This window comes from Branchiostoma lanceolatum, chromosome 17, assembly GCF_035083965.1.
Source record: "Branchiostoma lanceolatum isolate klBraLanc5 chromosome 17, klBraLanc5.hap2, whole genome shotgun sequence".
Classification (NCBI taxonomy): domain Eukaryota; kingdom Metazoa; phylum Chordata; class Leptocardii; order Amphioxiformes; family Branchiostomatidae; genus Branchiostoma; species Branchiostoma lanceolatum.
In genome coordinates, this window is record NC_089738.1 from 16177340 (window position 1) to 16201918 (window position 24579).

At 41.2% G+C, this 24579-nt stretch overlaps 1 protein-coding gene across 1 annotated transcript; it reads right to left on the reverse strand.

Moving 5' to 3' along the window:
- Positions 1 to 558: 558 nt before the first annotated feature.
- LOC136423149 (uncharacterized) lies at positions 559 to 2857 on the reverse strand. The gene is made up of 3 exons (XM_066411197.1): positions 2631 to 2857; positions 2142 to 2309; positions 559 to 1657 (listed from the first exon to the last, which is right to left on the reverse strand). Exons 1-3 carry the CDS (start codon positions 2799 to 2801, stop codon positions 662 to 664), a joined length of 1335 nt encoding a protein of 444 aa, XP_066267294.1. The 5' UTR covers positions 2802 to 2857; the 3' UTR covers positions 559 to 661.
- Positions 2858 to 24579: the final 21722 nt, after the last annotated feature.

Here is a 24579-nt window from a genome sequence, read left to right on the forward strand (position 1 = left end):
ACAAAACTCAGAAGCGAGGCTAGTCAACAGCGCCGCGATGCGGCAGACTTTGCGCAAGGCTAATATAAAAGCATTAAGAAAACATCGCCATGACTGTATCAGTGCAGACTAACAAAACACGACAACTGTTGTTCTAAAACTATACAGAAGCTCTTTGAATGTAATATCGTAAATGATAGTTAATAGACACTAATGTCTCGTAACAAAAGGACACACAACAATAAACACACAAAGAGGCAGTAGAAGAACATTCAAAACTTCTCATGAAGTCAAAAAAGCTTTATGTAGGTAAATGTAGTATTATACACTTTTCAGCACACAATGAACAAATAAACGCACATATATGTTTTAGACTACAGTCGTGGGACCTTAGCATATACTCATCGAATGGGGTCCTGAGCGTTAGTTTTATCACATTTTGCTTGTTACTACATGAATTAAGACTAGTTATGATAGAACTTTTTCTTGAGATCTAAATGATACTGTAAGAATAGATAGTTTCCAAACCCCATATTCTTAGGAAATAAACCGAACATCACAAAAGAAGGAAAAACGTTGCTGCACACGTTTTATCCACTTATGCACAGAATGTGTCGTGTTGGCATCGTTAAGTAAGGAAAGAACGATACAGGTCGTCTTTCTACACTAGCAGAACAACATATTACAAGACAGTTAACGTAACGGTTGGAGACTCTCCCGGAGCATCGACACCTGGCGTGTTGCTTGTAATCGCAGCTACGTCTACTGTTGCCAGAGGAGTGATGGTGGTGGTAGTGGCAGGCTCCATATCTTGTCTCGCGTGTTCACCTCCGTTGTTTCCCATCTCGTATGGCACGGGAACCTGGTTTGCACCCTTGGTCCAGCTATGCGGGGCGGCGGTAGTGTGGTACGGCGCCGGCCAGGCGTACGGGTACCCACTGAGGTGATCTCCGTATGCTTGCCACGCCCACTGGCGGTTGGGGAGGGTACAGGATACGACGTGGTCGTCTCCGTAGCATTGTGGCGGTACGCCGTGACACCAGGTGGAATCGCTCTCACCCAGAGGGTAGTAGCTGCCGCCAAACGGGTCGTTGTGGTGAAGCGAAGAATCGCCCAGGTACGGCGTGGCGTTATAGTGATTTAAATCAACGTCTCGTCTTGTTTCGGCTGCTGGAACGGCTTTGATCGCTTCTGGTGCGGGAGATGGGAAGGTGACGTCAGCATCCACTTCCATGTCCAAGATGTCGTCCTGCAGGTCGTCATTATTCCGCAAGGTGGCGCTCGGGTTGTCTATGGGAGTTATGGTCATCTTTTGCATGCATGCGATGGATCCTTCCTCTTCAGCAATATCTTTAGGAGATTGTAATCGCCCACGGGGTCTCTTCTTGCTCGTAGATTTTTTCCTTCCATCTGTGGAAGACGGAGTTGTAGGTTTGCTTTCTTGTGTTTTTTTACGGGGCGTTTTGGTCCCTGGCTCTTTGGTAGGAGGTGCGTCCCCGCCGCCAATGGTGTTGAGTAGTTGCCCGAGGTCCGGTCTGTCCTCGTTGTCGGGAAGGTTTGCTCTGAGCGCCGTCAGGGCTTGCACCAGGCGGCAGCGCCGGCGCTCCGCCACCGCGGACTTGGAGCAGCTGGGGCGGCGGACTCGGTGGAGAGAGTCGGGCTTGTCGCGATGGAAGAACTGGAGGAACAAAAATAGACGAATAATCAACATGCCAAAAATCATGAAAAACGATCCATTCTCTAATGAGTTATCCTCTTCCAAATTTTCTAAGGAAATGGCCCCTGCAGTTCTGCTAAAAGGCTGACAGAGGCCAAACGTATAGAGCCACCGAAAAATCACGAAAGAAATAAAAGCTCATCAGTCTAAACTAAAGTAATGATTCCCTTTGCAAAAGACCATAGTATGTCCGGGACGACAAAAGATGTTCTGCTGCAGTACCAAGGTCAACCACCAGAAGGCCCATAATCGACCTTGTCCTTGACCTTTGTCTTTGAAAGACCTATCCATATACCACATATGATCACAGTCCAACCAAAGGTTCTTCAGTTATGCGGACCACAAATATTCGATAAATCAAACACACAGACTGACACACATAGACACACCAAAAACGTTACCTGCGTTTTTCATGGAGGTAATAAACCAATGTTTAAAGACTTACGGGATGCTTGTAGTACAGCAAGTTTTCGCTAGACGGCTTCCGTGGTCTTTTGCTGGTCTGTTCGGGGACACAGTCCAACTGGACCTTCCTGAAGCCATACAGATTAAGATTCCTCACCACCGAGTCAAAACTCTTGGTCTTGAAGAACTCCTTTCTGTTCAATAACTCCTGAAACATAAAGTCTAAAATTATTGAAGCATATTTCTCCCTTGTTGTACTAAAAAACTTATTGACAAGGCAAAAATACAGGAACTTTTGCAAGGTCTTTAGCAACTAAAGATACAAAAGCCCTTAGGTATATAAAATGATTTCAACATAGTAATTATATGTATATGATTACATCAACACAGTTTACACTAGTTTCTAGAAGAGCTAAACATCCGTTATGTATTTACACCTGCAATCATTGGGACGTATAAAAGTTTTCACTGTGAAGCTACCTATCTACAGTAACGATAAAACTTTGCCAACACGTTCAGATTCACCTACCTGTGTAAAAGACTTCTGATAGATCAATATGGTGTCTCCATCCTCCAACCAGTGAATGCACTTGATCCTGGTGTCTTTTGCCAACCTCCAGAGTTTCTCCGGAAATTTCTCCTCCTCCGAGCCGACCTCTGGCGAAGACTCCACCGCACGATCCCGAGCTTTTCTCGGCATGTCTGTGAGGGAAGGTTTGCCCTACCTTTATCGATCCGCCGCTGAGATAACTTTGAAAAGACGGTGAAAGCGGAACGTCTGACAACCGCTGCGTTCTACGTTCGAACTATAGAATTCCAACGTTCCAAAATTCGAAACGTGATTTAGAACATAGAACGGCGTTCTACAAAAGCATACACAGGGCAACGTAAGGACAACTAGCTAAACGTGCTATCTTTCTGAATCAGCTCTTGTTCTCAAAAACTAGCATTGCTAGTTCGTTAAAAGGCAAACCAGAGTTTTGTTTTGAGTGCAGTCAAGCCAAAACAGCTTGCCATGTCCTTGAAAACCATAGCAACATCTATGTTGCATTTGGCAGGGTGTGCAAAGATATTGTTCAAATACTGTTTGTTGATTATGACAATGAACGTATCCTAATAATAACGTTAATCCTCTTTAAACTTCAATCATTTTAATTATAACGTTAATTGACAAATAACGCGTAACATTAACGCTCCCCTTTTAAGAAAATGAGGCAAAGGAGATTTAATCCTCACCAAACAATACTTTGGTTACAAGTTTCTTGCAGTACTGAAGATGGTCAGTTGGGGGCGCACTTGTACTGATGTAAGTAGGCATTGTGTTCTACAAATCACGACCTAGTCTAGCCTAGGCTGCCAACCAGATTGTTTGCTTCATAACCATCTTAGATTATCCGGCCGTACGGCATTGAACAACCGATGAAGAATCTAAGCGTTATGTTTCTATGATGTAACGGTTTTCAGTACAGTGTTTTCATTGTTATGCAATTGTATTCATGCACGCTAGGTGTCGCTAACAGAGCGTGATACGCAAATGGATCAATTGAGCCAGCAAGTTGTCAAAGTTTCCAATTGTCAAAGCAACTGAACTGAAAGCGTAAAAGAAACACTATGCGTATCGGACAGCGTATTGTAAAGTTACAGTTTATCATGTTAGTAGAATGTGTATTTTGTATATTATATAACTGTATATTATACAAAATATTTCAAAGTCGGCAATCTGTCCTACTGTAAGGTATATCAAGGCACGCAAATGTGTTTAAAAATATCCAACCGCTCATTAGTTAAAAAATATAGAACTGAGATGACTTTCTATTGAGTGGGAATTTCGCTGTTGTTAACATGCGTTTAAAAACGTGTTTTAAAACAAAACACGAAGGCTCTATAGTCGTGCCTACCTCAAGTCAAACGTTAGATTCGTGATGAAATCAGACGTCAACATCATTACAAAGGTTTTATGTAACTATACAAAATACCCACGTAAATTCCAGGCGGCATACGTGTATGACAACTACTTCCTGTCAAGGCGAATGTCATAAAATATACGAGACGTCAACAGCCATTGTGAATGATATACAGTTCAGCACCAAGGACAGGAACACCTGTAGGGGTATTGTTAGTACTTCCTGCGTTGTAATGACTTTATGGAGCAGGCGAGCTTTTCATAAACAACTTATTTCCTTCCCTTTGTTACGTACTGGTATCCTCAGTCTATTCTGGTTTTCTCAGCTGTTTTCTTTATTCCGTGCTTATGCAGAAAAATAAGATGAAACGGATAGAGGCAAAACAGTATGAGAGGAAGAGAACGTGTATACTCGTTACTAAAATCTGTGTTCGCCGATGTATTGTTTATCAATCTTCCATAGCTTCCCTTGTGTACTCAAAATTATTTAAGGTTGCTGCTAAAGATCACCTATAAGTCGTCCCTGTCTTCGTCTTGGGTTCCTTTGAATATGTCGGAAGAATACTTTTGCTGTCCATGGCATAAACTTCACGGTAACTTTTCCTTCGCCATTGAATAGCCCTTGACATTAATTCAAGGTGTCTATGCTATGTATGTCCACATTTTACTAGAGTACAAACGAGTGGAGGTGACTACAAAAGTCAGACAAAACAGTAAAATACAAGTGGTCTTTGATCCAGGGTGTAGTTTGACAACATCATCTCCCAAACGTTGTTCACGGTACTTGTGATAAATACAAAGGCACAAGGGTCGTGCCAACAAAGTTAGGGATAATCTTAAGAGTGTATCTTTCATCCCAAGAAAAAAGTTTAATTTCCGTATCTATTTTTACAATTCCACATCATTTTGCTGGGAAGAATGCCGCAGCGCCTCGGGCTGTTGAGAAGATCGCTTCCTCACCTATCCTGGGAGATTTCTCCGACAAGGGCTCATTTCATTACCGATGCATCTGAACTCGGTAAATTTCTTCTCTCGTGAAAGCCGCAAATCTTGCCTGGGAGGCCAAAAAGACTTAAATAAAACTGCGCCGGCACTGATCTAAACCGCGGTTCATTGTTGACGTTTCAGGGGGCGGCTTGAGTCGAGGAATGTGACATTCGGAATGACTGTTTGCGGTGATACGCATCTAATACTTAGCCACATTTATGACTTAACTTGCAGCCTAAAATCGTCCCCTTTTGACAGACATGTTCTCCATTTTTCAGACAATCACAGACAGCGGAAGATCTGTCCCTCCTGAAGACTTGTTCTCCATAATGAAACGTTGACTCAGAGGGTGAATAGAAAACTAAGCGCGAAATCTTCCCTCACAGATAAGGCGCGGAATCTCTCCCCCCGAAGCGGGCGAACAAATCTACAGGGGTGTTGTTCATCTCTGATTAAGCTTTTCGCTTCACCTCTCGGGCATACCTTCCGTGTTATCGCCTGACACGGGCGTCTGTCACCTGTGTGCGCCCGTCATGCATCCATAAACCACGCTTGCACTGTGACATCGGGCAGACAGACGCCGCAAACTGTTTACCATCACCATGTACTCCATAATGAAAGACCTTTATTGCACGTTTATGCTCTGATGAGCTACAAAGTAAGTACAGGTCACGGTGACAAGTAGAAGCATAGTTACAGTGATAACAAAACGTGATATCTAACTACATCTACCGCTATGTACAGGTTCAATTTCTTCTCGCTTCTTAAGACAGTTGTAGATGTATGATAATAATAATAGTCTTTATTGCATATTTCTGCCCAGATGGGCTAAATGCACAGATGACCACACGTGGTCTATAGGAAGCATAATGCAAAACATGGATTGATAAGCAGCTACATTCTAACATTGAAAACTAAAAGATAGACAAACTGAGAGCTATTGCTAAACTAATGTTCATCACCTAGTAGTTAACTTATAGGTTTATTGCAAGTTTATGCCCGTAACCTAAGTTGGCAACAATCAATGACGATGCACAGACATTAAGTGAAACATAAGGCATACATGTGATACAAGTGACGACTTAAGTCTACGATGAGTTTCTATAGCTATATAATGGCGAGGCTGGAAAGTTTTGGATAGCGGTGCGGTATTGACGTGACGGTTAGGGCGTTTGGCGAATCCTCTGACATGCCGGCGATGTTGTGCCCTTGGGAAAGGCACTTTATACCGCTTTCCTCACTCCACCCAGGTGTAAAAATGGGTACCTGACTTCGGTTGGGGAAGTGAAAGGCGGTGGAAGGAAAGGGATGGGCTCCGTCATCCAATACCGTGCCCAATGCACAGTGGATAACAACCCACTGCCCCTGCAGCCTCAAGCAAGCAAATTTGTCAGGTGGAATTTCATAGATAAAGATGTAGTTGTCTTTTGAATTATCCTTTAACTTCTTGTATGAATTCTAATTGCAAAGTCAAGGGCCACACAAATCTAATTTTGGTCGCCGTGCGGACGCTCAGCGATCGCCGTCTAGTGGAAAGGGGCCCTAAGCCGTCGTGCGATTTTCAATTCGTAGAATTATGAAGCAGGCTGTGACAGAACCAACCGCCGACACGATCTATGTAAGACAGTCATTTCCGTTACGGTATACCAAGAGAGCTAAATTTTGAACGACACATGCACGGCTATTGCAAGAATGCCCTCTGTTTGTGATCGACGAATCTGACCGCGCCCTTACCATCGCCAGGAAGGTCATGTTTTCCGTGCGGTTTTGGGTTCGTTTTATTGTGGACAGCATAACTCGAGAAGTTGAGGATGGATCTTAATGACATTTGACTACGTGACTCCTAGCGGCTTTCTGCAGTACAACAATGCTAGATATTTGAGATAACTCAAAATAACTTGTGGGTACAATTTATTGAAGATTTCCTTTCTGTAGTAGACAATGCCAGTAGATTAAATATAGGTCCATACCATTAATATGCAAGATACAATTACTCCTCTTTATATTTGACCTTACACTATATTTCGCAGAATTTTTCCCTAATTTGTACGGAGCCTATGTCTCTTATTCAGCATTCATTTTGACCAATATATTTCCAGGCATGTAGCATCACTGGATTTCATCTATTTTATTCACATTTATTCAAGGATGGAGCAAAAAGAAAATGCTTATAAGAAACCCTCTCCAAAAAAAAGTACAAATATAAAACAATTACAGTGAGTATGAACACAGCTCGACATATATTAAAAATACAAGATGGACAATGTAAAACACAAGTCAACATCCCAAGGTGGTCTTGTGGTTGTTGACTAAAGGTCCTAGGTTTGAATTTCTTGCAGGCCCTTATGTTGTTTCCTTGCACCTACTTCTTTACTCCACTGACTAGAAGTGAAAATGAGTATCTAGCTCCAGTAGGGACGTCCTCTTGGATGGGACACGTAAAGCCAGAGGTTCCATGTTTTAGAAGAGCACATTAAAGATCTCACTACACTTACTGAAAAGAATTGGGGTCCATCCCTGTGTAAGTGAATCAAACCTTACAGTCTGGTCTTACGCTGCTTGTACCTAGAGTACAATACTGGAGATGCTGTTGGGCATACATGTAAAGGCAATTTACTGGTTATGCAAAACAAACAAGAAAACCACATCCCAAACCACTTTACCACTACATTCTTGATTTAACTCACAGTACTAGTAGTAGTGGTAGTTGACTGGTTTATTGATCACTTCAACAACAACAAAACTTACATTATAGTTACATACCTCCTGCCAGCCGTATTGGAGGGCTGAATTGTGAGGTAGTATACAGTCGATAAAAAAATCAAACTTGCAAGTTGCCTTCGTTTTGTAAACAACATATTAAAATCAATGAAACAATCTCTCTCTCTCTCTCTCTAACCAATTTAACGTCTTTTGTTCCCCAAGAGTTTTTACGGCTGGATGCCCTTCCTAACGCCAACCCAAACCCTACTGCTGGGCTTAGGACATAATTCACAGGCATCTGTGAGATCTCTTACCCTCGCGCCATCTCCGTAGAATCCACTTACTTTGGCCCGACAGAAAGGGATTAGGGAGTCAGCCACTGCTTGTCACTCCTGAGCTTCTCACTTTATTCAGGAACCCACAGTACAACATGTTTGCATTACCAATGAGCGTTGGAGCATAATACATGACAGATGAGAAATAACCTCTGGAATAGACCAAGCAGACATCGGCTTAGTTCTTCTATTAAACACAATCCCAAGGCAAGTATGTACAGAGACTCCTGGCTTAATGGAAGTCATATCGCAGTATTAGAAGATGCTTACCGTGGATGGGGCTCATGCTTTGACATGGGAGAACAAGTCTATTTCAGACCTGCAACATCAGAGATGTCTGTGACTGTAGAAGGGCATTTGAAATTATCAGAATAGCAAATTCTGACAAAATCATACTGTAAAATAATGCATTTAAGTTTGTGTGGGTTTTATTTTGCATGAAGGCAAAAATGGAGTGTTCGCGGTGGTTTTGAGTTTGCGGCAGCGCTATGGTAATATACTGCAGCTACAGTATTGGAAAAAAATGTTCACGGTGGTTTTAAGTTCGTGGTAAAACGGTCGCCGCGAAAACCACGAGAATAAAACCACCGCGAACATTTCTGCATTTACAGTAGTTTCAATATGCTATCAGTACATGAGAAAAGTGTAGCCATATGACTGTATTAAAATTGAATTGCAGAAGGCTGAGGTCTTTATCTGCAGCATATACTAGTAGTACCAGCTTAAGGGGCTAACCCATGAGCACATCAATACTACATGTTTGCCCAGGAGAGGCCACATGGTTTGATACACCTGCTGAAGTTTTGCTAAATGTACTTAATGTTTGTTGGCATAAACTGGCTCTAGTAACACACCAGTTTTGTACCTTAAATACAAGCTGTGCAATACCAGACTGTAAGATGTAATCCACTCACAACAGGATGGGCCCCTACTATTTTCGTGTTTGAGTGTGCTGGGTTCTTTAACATGCACAGGATGTGGTTTTCTTCAAACACTGTACCTCTGCCTTTACAGGAGGACATTTCTTTTTGAAGCTAGGCACTCATTTTAACTTAGCCTTGGTTGCAGAATCCCTCTGGGTTTGTTTTTTTGAAGTTACTGTTTTCCTATTACAATTTATTTTAATCGTTGCTGGCGGAGAGCAAGGGAAAAAGAAAGAATAATCATGTGATAAGAAAACCATAACTTCAAAAAGAAAACAGCCGGAGGGAGTATGTGTAGGATGCTTATTCCAACTTAAGTCGAGTAGGAAAATTGGTGTACAGTGCCTTTCTCAGGGGAACAACATTGGCTAGGGATTCAAACCTAGAACCTTTAAATACTAAGTCAACAACCCTAACCACAGGGCTATATTTCATTTCCGTTTGCTTGACTAATGCTTCAAAAGTTAGGTCCAGAAAACCACTTTTCCTTGCAGTCTCTCTCTCTATCTCTCTATCCAATTTAACGTCTTTTGTTCCCCATCATCTGGGGGTTAGACGTGCTTGCACATGGATGGGAAAGCCCCAGAACTCCTCATCAAGTGCAAGTCCTTTTTTGTAGCAAGAGTTTTTACGGCTGGATGCCCTTCCTGGCATATCAAAAACTCCAGCAAAGTAGAAGTGAATAGAAACATTCATCCTTCGCTAATATCATTTCTCCAAAGACACCTCCAAACCTTCTCTCTGTTGGTGTAAGGGAAGAGTAACACATTAAGGGTAGCCAAAGGCCACTACTGACATTTGTAGCTCCTGGTCTTCTTAAGCCTCGTGTGTCTGTGTAGAATACATCTTCTGTTTGTGCTACACTGGCTTTGGAGTCGGGATATCCCAGAAAATCCTGTAAAACCCTCTGAAATGCAGAGGGGAGTGGGGATACGGTGCAGTGGGGCATGTTTGCTTCTATCGCCAGTACACAGGTTCAATTCCTGCATTGAATTTGATTGAATGTATGTCTATATGATAGCTGTTGTCCCCTTTGAGTTTTGGTTGTCTCTGTCTTCTTTTGTTGCAGCTGCTGAACTAATGCTACATAATATATAATGTCTTGTCAGATACGAGTTGTGGAGCTTTTCTGTTGTTGCTTGAAACGTCCACATGGAACCACCGCTTGGGTTGGGAAACTTTCCAGTCAGAGTAAGTTTCCCTACAAAAGTATTTTGACGTTTAGCACACTGAAGTAGCTGTTTGGCACTCCAGTTAAATAATTCAGTGTAATTACAAATTAAAGTACTGTAGATAGTGCAGTGTTTGCAATGGTTTTAAGGACTTCACAGTTTTGCAAAGTAAGTCTCCCTACAAAAGTACTCTAACCTTAAGCACACTAATTGAATAGACTGAAGTAGCCTTTTGGTACCCAACTCTCTATTGGTTACAGAGTTATGCAGCAGGAAGAAGGTTAAATAATCCAGACGTTCGCAATGGTTTTATGTACTTTACAGTTTCTGCAATGGTTTTATGTCTAGTTTCTGACTATTACGTTCTTTGTCTAAGCATAATATTACTGCAGCAGTTCTTTCAACCATAAACTCAAAAGACATTTGAACTCTTGATTTTCACCATGCCATGAAATTTAAGTGTTGAGAACATATGATGAATTTACAGTCCGTGATTGTTACATTACATCAAGGTTCTAATTCTTTTAATGCAGACACACATAACAGTGGAGCTGTTTTCTCCAAATAACCATTGCTGTTAATTTTCTTTCATAGACATTGTGTCTTATGATGATTGTCAATGTGGGAGATACTGTTGGCATCTTATTTGACGGGCATTATGAACTTACTCGGTCATTTTCATACACAATGTCTATGAAAGGACATTAACAGCAATCGTTATTTGGAGAAAACAGCTACACTTTTTTGTGTGTCTGTGTTAAAAGAATTAGAGCTTTGATGTAAAATAAAACATAACAATGTCAGTGTGCAACTCATCCATATTCTTGTGATGTTACATCATAAATCGGATTGTGTTAAAAGAATTTAGAGCCTTGATGTAAAATAAAATATAACAATGTCAGTGCAGTTCATTCATATTCTCCTGACGCTATCAAAACTATTAGAACTTTGCTGTAGAATAAAATATAACAACGTCCGTGTAGTTCATCTATATTCTCTTGACAGTACATCATAAACTGAATTGTTTTGAGGGTTAGAACTTAAACGTAAAATAAAAGATAACAATGCCAGTGTAGTTCATTCATATTCTCCTGACACTATTAAAAGAATTAGAAAATAGGATGAAATATAACAACGTCCTTATAGTTCATCTATATTCTTTTGACAGTACATCATAAACTGAATTGTTTTGAGGGTTAGAACTTAAATGTAAAATAAAAGATAACAATGCCAGTGTAGTTCATTCATATTCTCCTGACGTTATTAAGAATTAGAACTTTGATGTAACTACATAAAATATAACAATGTCGATGCACTTCATCTATATTCTCATGACGATACAATTTCATAAACCGGATTGTGTTAAAAGAATTAGAGCCTTGATGTAAAATAAAATATTACAATGTCGGAATACACTTCATCCATATTCTCCTGAGGTTATTAAAAGAATTAGAACTTTGATGTAAAATAAAATATAACAATGTCAGTGTAGTTCATCTTTATTCTCTTGACGGTACATCATAAACCGGATTGTTTCGAGGGCTGGAGCCCGTCAGGTATTACCGCTCAGTTCTCTCTCATCTTTACGACTACCGTGTCAAATTTGGAAGGCCACGACTCCGACGTCGGTAGCTTTCTTCAGGAAACACCGCTGATTCAAAACTGACAGGGTCGCGAACCCCGGGCCGCTCTCTCCCCCCTCAAGACGAAGTCGCGTCGAACTGCGGAACGCTCGATAAAGGAGACCCCCTGATCCCATTTCCAAACCCCATTGAGCGTCTGACAACCAGCAGAGGAGATAACAAAATATGAGAAACGGTTGCCATGCGAATCTGTCCCTGAGCATGCTAATTACGCCGACAATGATGGGTAATGAATGGGGTAACCAAGTCTCCCCGAACAGTTGATAACAGCCACAAAGAATAATAAGGGATAGCATGTGAAAGCCGTACAAAAGAAAATTAGCTCCTATACATGGATATTTTTCCCTGACAACAATGAGGGGGTTGGGAGGCGAATACCCCTTCAATTAGCGAGCTAAGGCTGCACATAAAAGATTACAAGGCGAGCTAACAAACGCATTGTGCGCAGACACAAAAGAGACAAAGCTGATTCCTGCCGGGCGCTCACATTGCGGGGCTTCAAAAGCCCTTCACTATTATCCCCCTGAATGGCGGAGCACGATAACTGCTCCTGTCGGTCCCACGGGCGGACAACGATGCCCCGAAGCAAGCCTCGTTAACTCCCGCGCTCCCGGCGTACGCGGATTGGGACTGACACGGGGCAGCCCCGGCGAATTTCATCCCGTGACGAGCCGGCTCCGCCGTGTCGCCTCTCACAGATGGTCCGACCGCGATAGCGCCGCCACAAAAATACCCGCGATAAGGAGACAGGGTAGGGAAAACAGTGGGGTCAGGCCGTGAATGGGAAGATCCCAGCGGTACAGGTGCCTGAGGGCCCGGCGACAATACCCGTAAAATGGTTCTGAGCACCAGGGCTTCAAATATCCCAATTCTGCCGCTAAAGACATCAAAAGCAGGGCAGTAAAGCTGTAGCATCCTGCCGCAGTGTTAAGCCGCCTTTGAAAGCCGGCATATTCAGTGAGGATTACTCGAGTACATCAGTGTTAAGTACTGCACTCCATACACTAGAGATAATATTCATTGAAAGGGGAATCCCGTCTATTCATCTGCGTCAAATTTTAAAGCCTTCATGCTCGACGCAGCAGTAGCGCTGTCTGAAGATCTGAGAGGCTGTATAATAAAGTAAAACATGCCGTCTCCGACCAAACCATAAAACAATCTATTGGCAATTTACACGAGCGGGAAAGGATAAAACGTTTATGGAATCACCTTTACAGCTTAATGCTTGCCTATTCAGGGGGAAATTCCTCTTAAGATTTTCGGCATAATGGGAACAATGCAGCGCGCATTTTACAAGAGAAACTTTACGGTCCTGCGAGCTTCTGAAGATGCTGATAAACCTGAAACGTCGCTGACGACAGGATGTATCTCCTCGGAACATCCAGAGACATGCTACTCGAGGAAAATGCATTTGTCTCACCCCTGACTGCGTGGCGGGGGGAGAGATACAGCCCTGTAACAACCCGCACACGGAAACGCAAGTCATTTACGAGGAAAGATTACCCAGCTCTGCAGCTGTAGCTTTGAATGTGACGCTTTTCCTCACGAAGAGAAAGGAAAATTCATAGGAAAAAAGATTCCCGTGCAGCACTCTTTGAAAAGAAGTAAAAATCTTGATATTTTGAGTTGAATTTTGCAGTTTAGCTTTAAATGTGACACTTTTTCTCAGGCAGAAAATTTGTTTAAAAAAAGATGCAGTCTTTAAGTGCAGCACTGTTTAAAATGATTCAAAATCTTAATTTTTTGGGTTGAATTTTGCAGCTCAGTAGCTAAAAATGCTAAAAACTTTTCCTCACACTGAAAACCGAAAATTTATGGAAAAAGCAGATACACTCTTGTTCAGCACTCCTTTTTGGAAAAGAGTCAAATTTTCATTTTTTGGTTGAATTTTGCAGCTGCTGCATGTAGCTTCAAATGTGACCCTTTTTCTCGTACAGACAAACAAGAATTCATTAAAAAAACATAAATTCTGATGCACTCTTGTGCATCACTCTTTAAAAAGAAGTCAAAAACTCATTGTTTAGCTGAATTCTCCACCTGTACCTTCAAACTGAACACTTTTCCTCATGTATAAAAACGAAGATTCATCAAACAGGATGCACTCCATAAACACTCCTTCAACAAAAACAAAAAAAACAGTCCAAGTCTTTCCTTTCTTGGCTGAATGGGGTTAATTAGAATGACATTTTGGGACAAAGCAGGTAATTGAGCGAGGAATAATATGGATTCAGGACATGACTGGGAGCCACCTGGACGCCTTTGTTTCAGTAATCACGGCCAATAAATCTTCTAAATTGTTCTAAAGGCGGAGAACAAAGGAGCTCTTTCAGCTCCAAATGCCGGGGAGATTAAAGCAGTTAAGTCTTTTCTATCCCGACTTTCTGGTTTGACAGGGGACAATGATTAAGGCTTCAGGTGGTCAGCAAGGTGTGAAAATTACTCAGGTGGAGGGAGGCGCGAGGAAAATGGTTCTTAATTAGGGTTCTTAAGGACGTTGTGTCACAAAAAGGATACTTGTGTACTAACTTTAGCAATGGGACAAACAAAACTCTAACAAAATTAGTATGCAGAAAGTTGCCATTGTTTGAAAGGTAGAAAGTGGGAAATGAATCATATTCAGATGTGCACGATGTTACTTTTCAATTCATTTTGTATTCATAGATAGAAAATGATGTACATATAGGTCCAACTCATGCTCTTAATACTTTTAACAAAAGAAAACATTTTTACATTCCTTGTCATCCCAATGCCTATACTGAATACAGTAAGCACAAACTTGCATTTTGTAAAAAAGCATCCTTTACAGCAATTGTTATATTGGGCATATTGAACAGCAGCACTGGGCACTTGCTCAAATCATTCAACCCCAAATAAGCTAATCTCAAACCACTTTAAAATCATGTTTTTCCTATAAATAGGTTAGCAGGCTCTCACACCTAGTTACAGGGATGCCTTAGCCAATTTTTCCTGCTTGCGTTCAGAACCGATTGCCACAACACCAGTTGTTTTTGTAGTGTAGGGATTTCCTCCTTTTCTGCATGGCTCTGTATTTTCACCCTCCGTTACTAAGCACTGCCAGCGCAGCAAGCCTGCTAACACAGGCTTATACGGGGATTTTGTTACAATAGCCCTCGGAAATGCCATTATCTTTCCTGATCTGGCCATTGAGTGGACACAAAGGTCCTGTTTCTCTCAGCAATTAGATTAATATTGCCAGCTTTTGTTGTCTTACGAAAGTTTTATCTACTCAGGGGAGGCTGAAAGACTGTGAGATTTGTTGGTGATTAGATTTGCGCTGAAGATATAGTGTTTCTGTAATCTAATGGAAGGTCTAAAGACACAGGCCACCGCTCTTAGGGCACAGGAGCTCTGTGGGTCCCAGGCAGCCGGGCTGTCTCCGGGACCTGCCCCTCCGTCCTGGGACGGAAATCTGCTTGTCGGGACATAAAAAATGTGTCATCCTGTCTGTGCAAAGATTCTGAACTTCGTGACCTGACATTGATGAAAACGTATGCCTGTACTTTAAGCCCTGTAGGACATGAATTAGCCTCTGTTGCAGACTCCTTCCGGCTGTTTTCATTTTCTAAGTTCCAGTTTTACTATTATATTTTCTTTAAAAATGTAATACAATATACAATAGTATTTGAAAACTTGAAAAAGAAAACAGCCGGGAGGAGTCTGCATCGGAGTTTAATGAATATAATAGGTAATATTGATCAAGCTTTAATATAAGCCCCAAAAAGCCTTATTTGCGGTTGTCTGCTTATGAGGCCACTGTTGAACCTTTTTCCTGTCGTCCATGCATCAAAATTCTTATTTGTTTAACAGCAGAGGTTAGCATTAAAAGGTTGAAGGAAATGGAAAACGACAAACACCAAGTGAAGGTTAAACAAATATTAAGTAGAGCTGAAACTATTAGACTAAAAGTATTGTTATGAGGTATTTGTAAAAAAATTTGCCGAAGACATTCTTTGCTTCTCCTCAATGCAATCTCAATTAAGTTTAACACAGCACAATCTTTTGCAACGACATCTAAAATTGTTGAAAAAGCACAGTACATGTATTATTAAATGATTTATCATAATGTCTTTTCTCTGTTCAAAATAGTTAAAATGACTACTACACATGACCTTCTGGCAAAGGTCACAAGCAGATGTAAAATGTTCACAAATCTGAAATTTTTCTAACTGCTATTATTCAGGTAGTGTTTTAATTTGGTTGTGTGAAAGGACTCTTAGAAAAAACATCCATAATGATCAACCAACCAGATTGAGCTATCTATAGACACACAGTGAATAAAGCCCATTACAAACTTAGGGCCCAGCTATTCAGAGTATACATTTTTTATACATTAGTTCTCAAAAGACTGATAATAGAGATTTCAGTCAGGGCACTTAATGCCTTTGTTTCCTCCCCCGGGAACCGATTCACCGTCCCTTCCTCTGAACACCTGTTAAACCAGATAATTACACAACGAATTCAACAGGTGAAATTTACCTGAAGGAGTCTTTTCATTCGAGTGCCAGGTGTGCTGAAAAATTGCTGGACTAAGTGTGACTGTTCCAACTAGAGCCAAATGAAGCAGATATCAATTTGAAAGTAAACTTTGAAATTTGGAGAAAACTCTGGTGAAAATTCTAATCGTTAAATAGCAACGACCGAAAATAACATAGGATATTGACTTTTCTTTACACAACCAGTAATATCTCTCAAAATGTAAGCCAGGTGAGAGATATTATTAGTGGTGTCAAAGAAAACTCCAATATCACAACAACAGTAGTTGTTTCCTACTAGTCGAGGATGCATTGGTTTAAATTACCTAAGATCTACCTGTATGATCTCAAGATCCAGTTTGGCCATGGAACTCATTTCTTCCCTCAGTTACCTGAAATATAGGAATGTACAACTGTTTAGGATGGTTCCAACAATATCGTAACATAATAAAAACTTACAGTAACACAGGTCCAGGACAATAAGTAACTTACAGTCAAAAGGTATCAACTATTAACAAAACATTGTGAAGCCCTGATAAATATGTGTATGTTAGGCTACACCAAGTAATTTTTATAGATGACGTCCTCTGGAGACCCTAAATCTAATGCGAGAGCACGAAAAAACCCAAAGAAGGGCCGAAAAAAACAAGATGCCTAGATTTGAAATATAATAGTCGACGACACATGTTAGGACACAAATTGAATGAGAGAACACAGTGTAACAACTAACAATTCTTTTATTCATCATGAAAACTGCAATAATTTGAATAAATAAGTTGAAGGTGAACAGCAGTTGTTGTCCTGTCCTGTTTTACGTTAATCTTACGATTTGCGGCACTGTCGTAACTCTTTTGTCTTAGTTACAGAAAGCAGAATTTCTTGGGTTTTTTTTCTGGGAACAGACCAAAATCAATGCGGGTGCGGACGTTATCCATAAAAATTACTTGGTGTAGCCTTAGCTGAAATACTGAGTAACCAAAATGAAGATGACATATATGCATGACTCAAGTATCAATGTAAGAAAACCTGCATCGTAATATTCCGAAAGGAATCAGGCACAGAGCAGCAAAAAAAGTCATTCATTCTTCCGCCCAACATCTCTAACCTAATCATCTGACAAACAAGAAAAAAGGAGAGTCCTCTGGGTAATTGCGTTTTCCGATCCTTTTATTTGCCCTTTAACACTAATCTGGTCCAACTTCCCAGCGCACAGACAGACAGGTCCTTCTCTTTTCTCTATAATTGGCCCTGAAGTCACTGGGCCATTCATGCTAAATGGTGCAGGCTGTGCTCTTTGTGGGTTGATGTAGTCAGAAACAAAGAACGCACAACATGTTTGCCCTGTTATTCAAACTTAATTAGGACCCTAACTCGGTTTGTATAATTTCTCCCACTCTCTGGCCCAAAAGGCTACAGGTCGGACAAAGGCGTAACAAAGAAAAGGGGTCAGACACAGCTAAAATGTAGCCATATTTAGTTGGGATGCTACTTGTAGGTATTGTGTATGCAAAGGGTGTAGGCTACAAGGGAGAGGAAGTGGGGACGGTGATGTCATCTTCGTCAGAAAAAGACAAAATGATTCTTCCTACAAATTTTTATTTTCAGGGGTCATAACTTTTAACTTCTTGCTTATTATCATGCAGCATTTGCTTGTTTTTTTATTTGCTGTCATTGAATAAAATAGCAGTTACAAACAAGCTTTGTTTTTTGTTTTGTTTTGTTTGTTTGCGTTGCACACCCTGAGTAAACTGACTCATGCCCTAACACACCAGATTTGTACTAAAGAGTACAAGCTACATATCAGTACAGATTTATTTGATCCACTCACACCGTAATAGACCTCCACACTTATCAATAAGTGTGGTGGGTTCTTTAACATACTAAAGGTGCGGCTCTCCTCAAACACCTTTCAGGAACTGACATTACATATCTCACACACATGTGCTCCATGGGAGGTTGACTCTATTGTAAGTGGGACAGTGAAGTATGCCGTCACCCCCGAAGCGCTGAATGGCTTGTTTACCTGGCCCCCTCCCACGGTATGTTACTGGACAAGAGGCTGGCGAGATTCCGACAATTCCGCAGAAGACAAGGTGTTAAGGAGGCTGAACAGGTGAACAGGATCAATGGCAGGTGTCGAGTGAAGTGTCCCCAAGTTTAAGACGGCAGGGCTCGAAATACTTTTTTGGGGTTACCTGCAAAATTTTACTTGCAATTTGAAAAATTAACTTGCAATCATATTAAAGGCCGTATGTAACAGATTTTGCTGTACATACATGTACTTGTATGTGAGAGCTTCCTCGGCCATTCAAATCATTTCATCTTGTCTGAGTAATTGTCGGGAAGTTGAGTTCTCAGGCTCAAAATCTAGGTTGAGCATCATGGCGCTATACCTGAGTTTAGAAATAACGGTTGCGCCAAGCAAAATGTGCTTGCGTTGCACAACCAGGTAAAACTATGTGCTTACATGGTCGGCTCCACCTTTTTTTCGACTTGCAAAATTGTAAGTTCATATTATTTTCACTTGAAAATCGCTTGCAAATTGCAAGTTGCTTAATTGTATTTCGAGCCCTGAGAGGGTGACACCAGACCTCGAAGATCACAGAGGATAATAGACCGTTACGGTCAGAAAGAAAACTAAGGGAGCTGAGATAAGGTAAAAAGTAGTCCCATAGCCTTTTTTTGGGCCGTAGGGACAGTGGGTCGTTATCCACTGTGTCTATAGGGCATGGTATTGGAAGATGGACCCCATCCCTCTCCTTCCACCACCTTTTACTTCCCCTAACAAAGTCAGGTACCCATTTCTACACCTGGGTGAAGTGAGGAAAGTAGCGTAAAGTGCCTTTCCCAAGGCCTCTTTCGGGCACTTATACTCCCGATCCCCATAGCCACATATGGTTGTGAAACTTGGATCTTAAAAAAGACAGATGAACTTCTCCTATTAGCCTTTGAAATGAGATGCCTCCGCATCATACTCCGTAATCGCATACCAAATGTTGAAATCAGAGCCAAACTCGGGGTTAAAAAGACCATCGTAGGCAGGTAGGCAATTAGATATCTAACAAAGAAAGACCTTTGGTTAAACCAAAATGATTATTCAGTACTTTCGACTCCTTGAGCACCATTTGATACTGTCAGTCTACAAAAAACAGCCTTTTAGAAATGCTCATTAATTTCTGAAAGCCAGAGGAACGTGTTAAGTGTGCGTCATCACAAATGTCACGAATCCTTTTTCGTGCGCAAAACAGTTTTCATGACGACTGAACACAATAGTACGCACCTTTAAGATGTGTGGAATACGACATGAGAGGGAAATGTGACGAGTCGTTTGAGGAAGTCGTGTCTTGACATTTTCATGCGAACTTTAATTGGCGGTATAAAGGTTACTGATTGAAAAGTCGCTTTAGCTTGATTTCTTTGTATCCTGATTTCTTTATTTTACAATTACATAGTAATATTGTGGTTAGATAGCCTGATTAAATAGTCCCCCGGAAGAATATATCCTCGAGGCACTTGATGACAAATTCTTGTAAGCTGGGAAAATAATTATCATCCCTCCAAAAATGGCAAAATTATCGCCTGACATTCAATTTTCTAGAGTTCTAGTTGTAATCTCTGGGCTAATCTACTTGAATTCCCAATTGAAACTGTTCCTTCCGTTCCTGCACTGGACTGGGTGGAGAGAAACAATGACAAGCTATGATGATGATCTAGTTAATAAGCACTGTGAGAGTCAACATCAACCGTGTTGTAAGGTCAATCTAAAACATAGAATAAAGACCTTAAAACATCAACATCTGTTAGTTCTGGTAATGTAAAACATAAAAGGGAGTCAATTACTAATACTGTAAATCTATCTATTTTTACAGGACTTGATCGCAGGGGAGAAGGGGAAAAAAGATTTTTGCGGTATCAAACATATTTTTTAAGTTTCAGGTTGAAACAATTCTGTAGTAAGTTTGTGGTATGATTTTGCGGAAAGAAGTCATCGTGAAAATAAAGACACAGCAAACATTTCAAGACTTACAGTATACAGCTGTGCTGCAGTGAAACACCAGATTTCAACAGGTTAAAGCTGAATACTGTAAGCAAACAATGACATGCATCAATGCAGCGGTCAAGACTTTGATGGCTCTTCTGATATGATTGTCAAGGTGTCTGTAACAGCTGTGTCCTTACAACTGGGTTTGTTACCAGTGTTCTCACCAGGATTTTTTCACAGCATAGGGGTCAGGTACAGAGAGCCAACTTAACGCGGTGCAAGTCACGCATGGAGTGACCAGAGTAGGGAGTCCGGCATGTTCTCCCAGAAAATTTGTAAATTCATAACCCAATGAGACATTATTTCATGCATTTTGAGGGATAAATTTTGTGAAGTAGAGTTTTTCCTCTGTCACAGCCTCATTCTAAAGCCAAATATGAACTTTTTATACGATTTATGAAGGGTCACAAGGTTTGTCCGAGAAAGAAACACCCCTATGCTGGTTGAAACACAGCATAGGGGTCCAGATCACAGCATAGGGGGTCCAGATCACAGCATAGGGGGCCCCTATGCTGAAAAGGCCTGGCGAGAACAGTCTGTACCTCAATGGGAAACAGACAAGGATACCAGGCTACATTATTAGTAAATGCCATTGCATACATTAAATATGTATATATCAAGTACCATCAAAACTGCCCATGAAAACCACTCATAGGTGGTCACTATAGTCTGAGTCTAATTATCTATGGGACCACCAAAAAGTGGTCACATTGGCCAGTTGGTATGTAGAGGTTAACACTTGTACAGGTTTGACTGTAACATGTACTTCTTATAAAGTTCAGTTCAAGAATATGTATCATTTGACAATGCTAATTCATCAGTTTTGTATCAATGCAGCCAAACACAGTTTTGATCTAAGAAGTCAGCTTTCCAGACACTAACAGTCAAACCCATACAAGTGACCTCTACATAAGAACCACCGGGCCAATGTGACCACTTTTTGGCGTCCCTTAGATGATTTTTCCCACTGACTAAGCATTGTGAATCCTGTCTATATACCTGTCCACATAGACCAGATTTTTTTGGTCCCATGTGTGGTCATCTGGGGCAGCTTTGACTGTATATGGTACCTGAATGACATCATCGAATTGGACAAAAACTGGGTCCAATCCATCTGACCAACCTGTCAATCATTCTGTCACCGTGGGAGATGTAACGAAAGTAAAAGTCAGTTGAGCACACTTTCACCTTATCAAAGAAGCATGACCAACGGGAGAAAATGATGGACTCCTGCCGCAACAAAGGCAGAAGAGACCTGCCGAAGACATTGTACAGAAAGAGGGATTACCTGGCCAACGTGTAAAAAAAAAAGCTGACGATTCTCCAAGCTCAAGCGAAGGGCGAGTTCGAGATTTCAAACGGGATACCCCTTTCTCCTCGCAAACCAACCACGATAACAGACAGGTCCATCCCACCTGTAACAAAAAGGAGTAATATATCGTTAATCCATCTTCAACGTTGACAGACAGCGTAGCGAAGGGCATCCCAAAGAGGGTTTCTATAGTAATAAAGGATCTCTTTTATGCGGCGTGGTCTTTCAGAGTCGAAGCCTGGGAGATAGGTAAGGATTGTGCGGGCTGTGGTCCGACAAAGGGCCCAGCACACTAGACGCTCCGATAGGAGAAATGGACGCCGCATTCAAAGACACCTGCCAGTCCGAGTGAATAAACCTGGGATGCGGCCGTACTTACGCATACGGGTTTTATCGCCCACGGACGATCTAAACTGTTTCTTCGTGTCAGACGGACAAAGGGGAGGTCATTTCTATTGGAAAAAAGGAAGTCATAAAAGGTGAGAGGCATGAAAGGAAGATATCAAGCACATCTTAATAGACACGGCAGCGTCCATATGTTATTATGAGCATGATTTACGGATCGCCACGGATACTTTGTAGAAAAGTAAGAAAATTGGACCCGAAAACCAACACACAGAGGTATAGACTAAACGATAATCATCACTACATCCGTACTAAACAATTTCAAATAAACTGTGCAACAAACTAAAGACAACTATATCATCAAACTACCTGATAGCGTCTATGATATATGAACTTGAAAGTTCTACACCTACACATCAAAACTTTGTAAAGACGGTTCAAAGAAGAAAATATTGCCTGGCTTTAACAAACAAACCGAAGATGTATGAACTATGATACGACCATAGGTGAAAAGTCAAGATTAATTCTTGTTACCAAACCACACAAAGAAGTTCTGAGAGGGGAGAAAGTGTTTTTGGTTGGAGTTTGTTATATGTAACTGTAGAGATGGCATTGTGAAAACATGGTCAGGGCTTGAAATTCATTTTTGTGAATAGGTGCACTGGAGCACCTAACCTAAAAATTTAGGTCCACAGAAACAATTTGGGTGCACAACATAAAATAAGGTACAATGTCAGCAACAGGAACTGATATTTCTGCCACTCTTCAGAGCATGAAATGAAATTCTATAGCTTAAAACTTCAAAATTTCAAACACGTAATACAACAAAGGTTTTACTTTTTTTTTTCTGACACTTGAATACGCTACATATATTAGCGAACAATAGTCACTTTATATATCACGTAACCCTACACAAGCATCTGCACCCACACCCAAAGATTAGGTGCACAGCTGCAATTTTGGGTGCACAAAAGTGCATATTATACATCCAGTACTTTGAACCCTAGAGATCTCCCTGTAGCTCAACTGGCAGCAGCCTCACAGTTGAGCTCCTGGTTCTGATTAGTTGGGAACTGGGGGATCCTAGATCAACACCTGGGAATTGCATCTCGGTTGGGGCTGCACCTGTCTTTCGGAAGGGTCGGAAAATAGGGTCCCGTGTTGAAGGAGGTGCCTTGAGCACGTTAAAGAGGAAGGGCTAGCAACCCCTTCTAGTAAAAATATATCCTGATAGGTAACGGTAAAGCGGTTGAACCTCAGAATGAGGACGAAGCACGACAATTTTTCATTAGCTAGTAGTGCAATACAGCTTTGCTACAGCTTGAGTGTTTTTGAACAAGCACACCGGGTCACTCCTACTCTTTTTGATAACTGTGTTGGGTTCTTTTACGAGCAGAGGTTTGACACCCTAAAGCTCCCTCATACAAGGGGCCGCCCGCTTTACGTCCCCATCCAATAGGACGATGCACATCTTTTCCAGTCGTGTCCAGATCCAGGCACAAACTCAGGCTTCTGGCTCCATGGAATTTGAACCAGATGTGGTGAGAGGCACAGTGCACAAACCACTGCACTACAGAAACAGCCGAGGAACTTGAACAACTTTGAACCCTGGCGGTAGAAGGGGGTGCCTTGTGCACATTAAAGGGGAAGGGCTTGCGACCTCTTCCAGTAAAGATATACCCTGCTACAGAAAAGGAAACTTCCCACAGAAACAGCAAAGAAACTCGAACAACTTTGAACCCTGGTGGTAGAAGGGGGTGCCTTGTGCACGTTAAAGGGAAAGGGCTAGCAACCCCTCCCTGCAAAAAATACTACAGAAACAGCAAGGAAACTTGAACAACTTGGAACCCTGGTGGTTGATTTATATGGTGCTGAAACTGTTGTTGTTGTTGCTATCGTATCATCTTAAGAAGGTGAGGATTGGGAGGATTTTAATTTCCTGGTCTGGTAATACAAACCTCGTCAGATATCCGCAGTCAACCTGCAAGTTCAATAAATACGTCTTCACATATTTCACAAGCGAAAATGTTGAATGTATGAAAGATGACACACCTTCAAAAAACTAGACTTTCACCAAAGTTACATTTTTCATACATGAAAATGATGAATGTATGAAAGATGACTTTAATACTCAAAAATTAGGCTTTCCGTAAAGTAAAATTTTTCATAAATGAAAATGTTGAATGTATGAAAGATGGCTGACCTTCAAAAAACTAGATTATCACTAAAGTTAACTTTTAAATTGCTTGAAATACGTCTTGTCTAACTTGAATTGTGCCTCAATTTTTACACACTGATTATACTTGATGTTATGTGCAAAGTATTACTTTAAATGCAGAAATGTTTGCAGGGATTTAATTTCGCGGTAGGGAGAAAATGGAGTGTTTGCGGTGGTTTTGAGTTCGCGTTACTTTGAAACAATAGTAGCGCTACAGTCACACAATGGAACGTCTTTTTGCTGTGGTTTCAGTTTGCGGTAAATAGTTCACCGTGAAAACTGCGAACATAAAACCAACACAAACATTTCTGCATTTACAGTATCTCTACTGTGATATTTGTTTCAGGAGATTGACTTGTCATCCCTAGGGGTAGCACAGTTACATTTTGTACATTTACTCTA

What these genes read in the sequence shown, in the direction of transcription:
- LOC136423149 (XM_066411197.1), bottom strand. Translation starts at nt 2,801, where the DNA reads ATGCCGAGAAAAGCTCGGGATCGTGCGGTGGAGTCTTCGCCAGAGGTC. An exon ending in ATCAGAAGTCTTTTACACAG is followed by an intron (nt 2,310 to 2,630) that starts GTAGGTGAATCT and finishes TTTATGTTTCAG; the next exon opens with GAGTTATTGAACAGAAAGGA. An exon ending in TGCTGTACTACAAGCATCCC is followed by an intron (nt 1,658 to 2,141) that starts GTAAGTCTTTAA and finishes TTGTTCCTCCAG; the next exon opens with TTCTTCCATCGCGACAAGCC.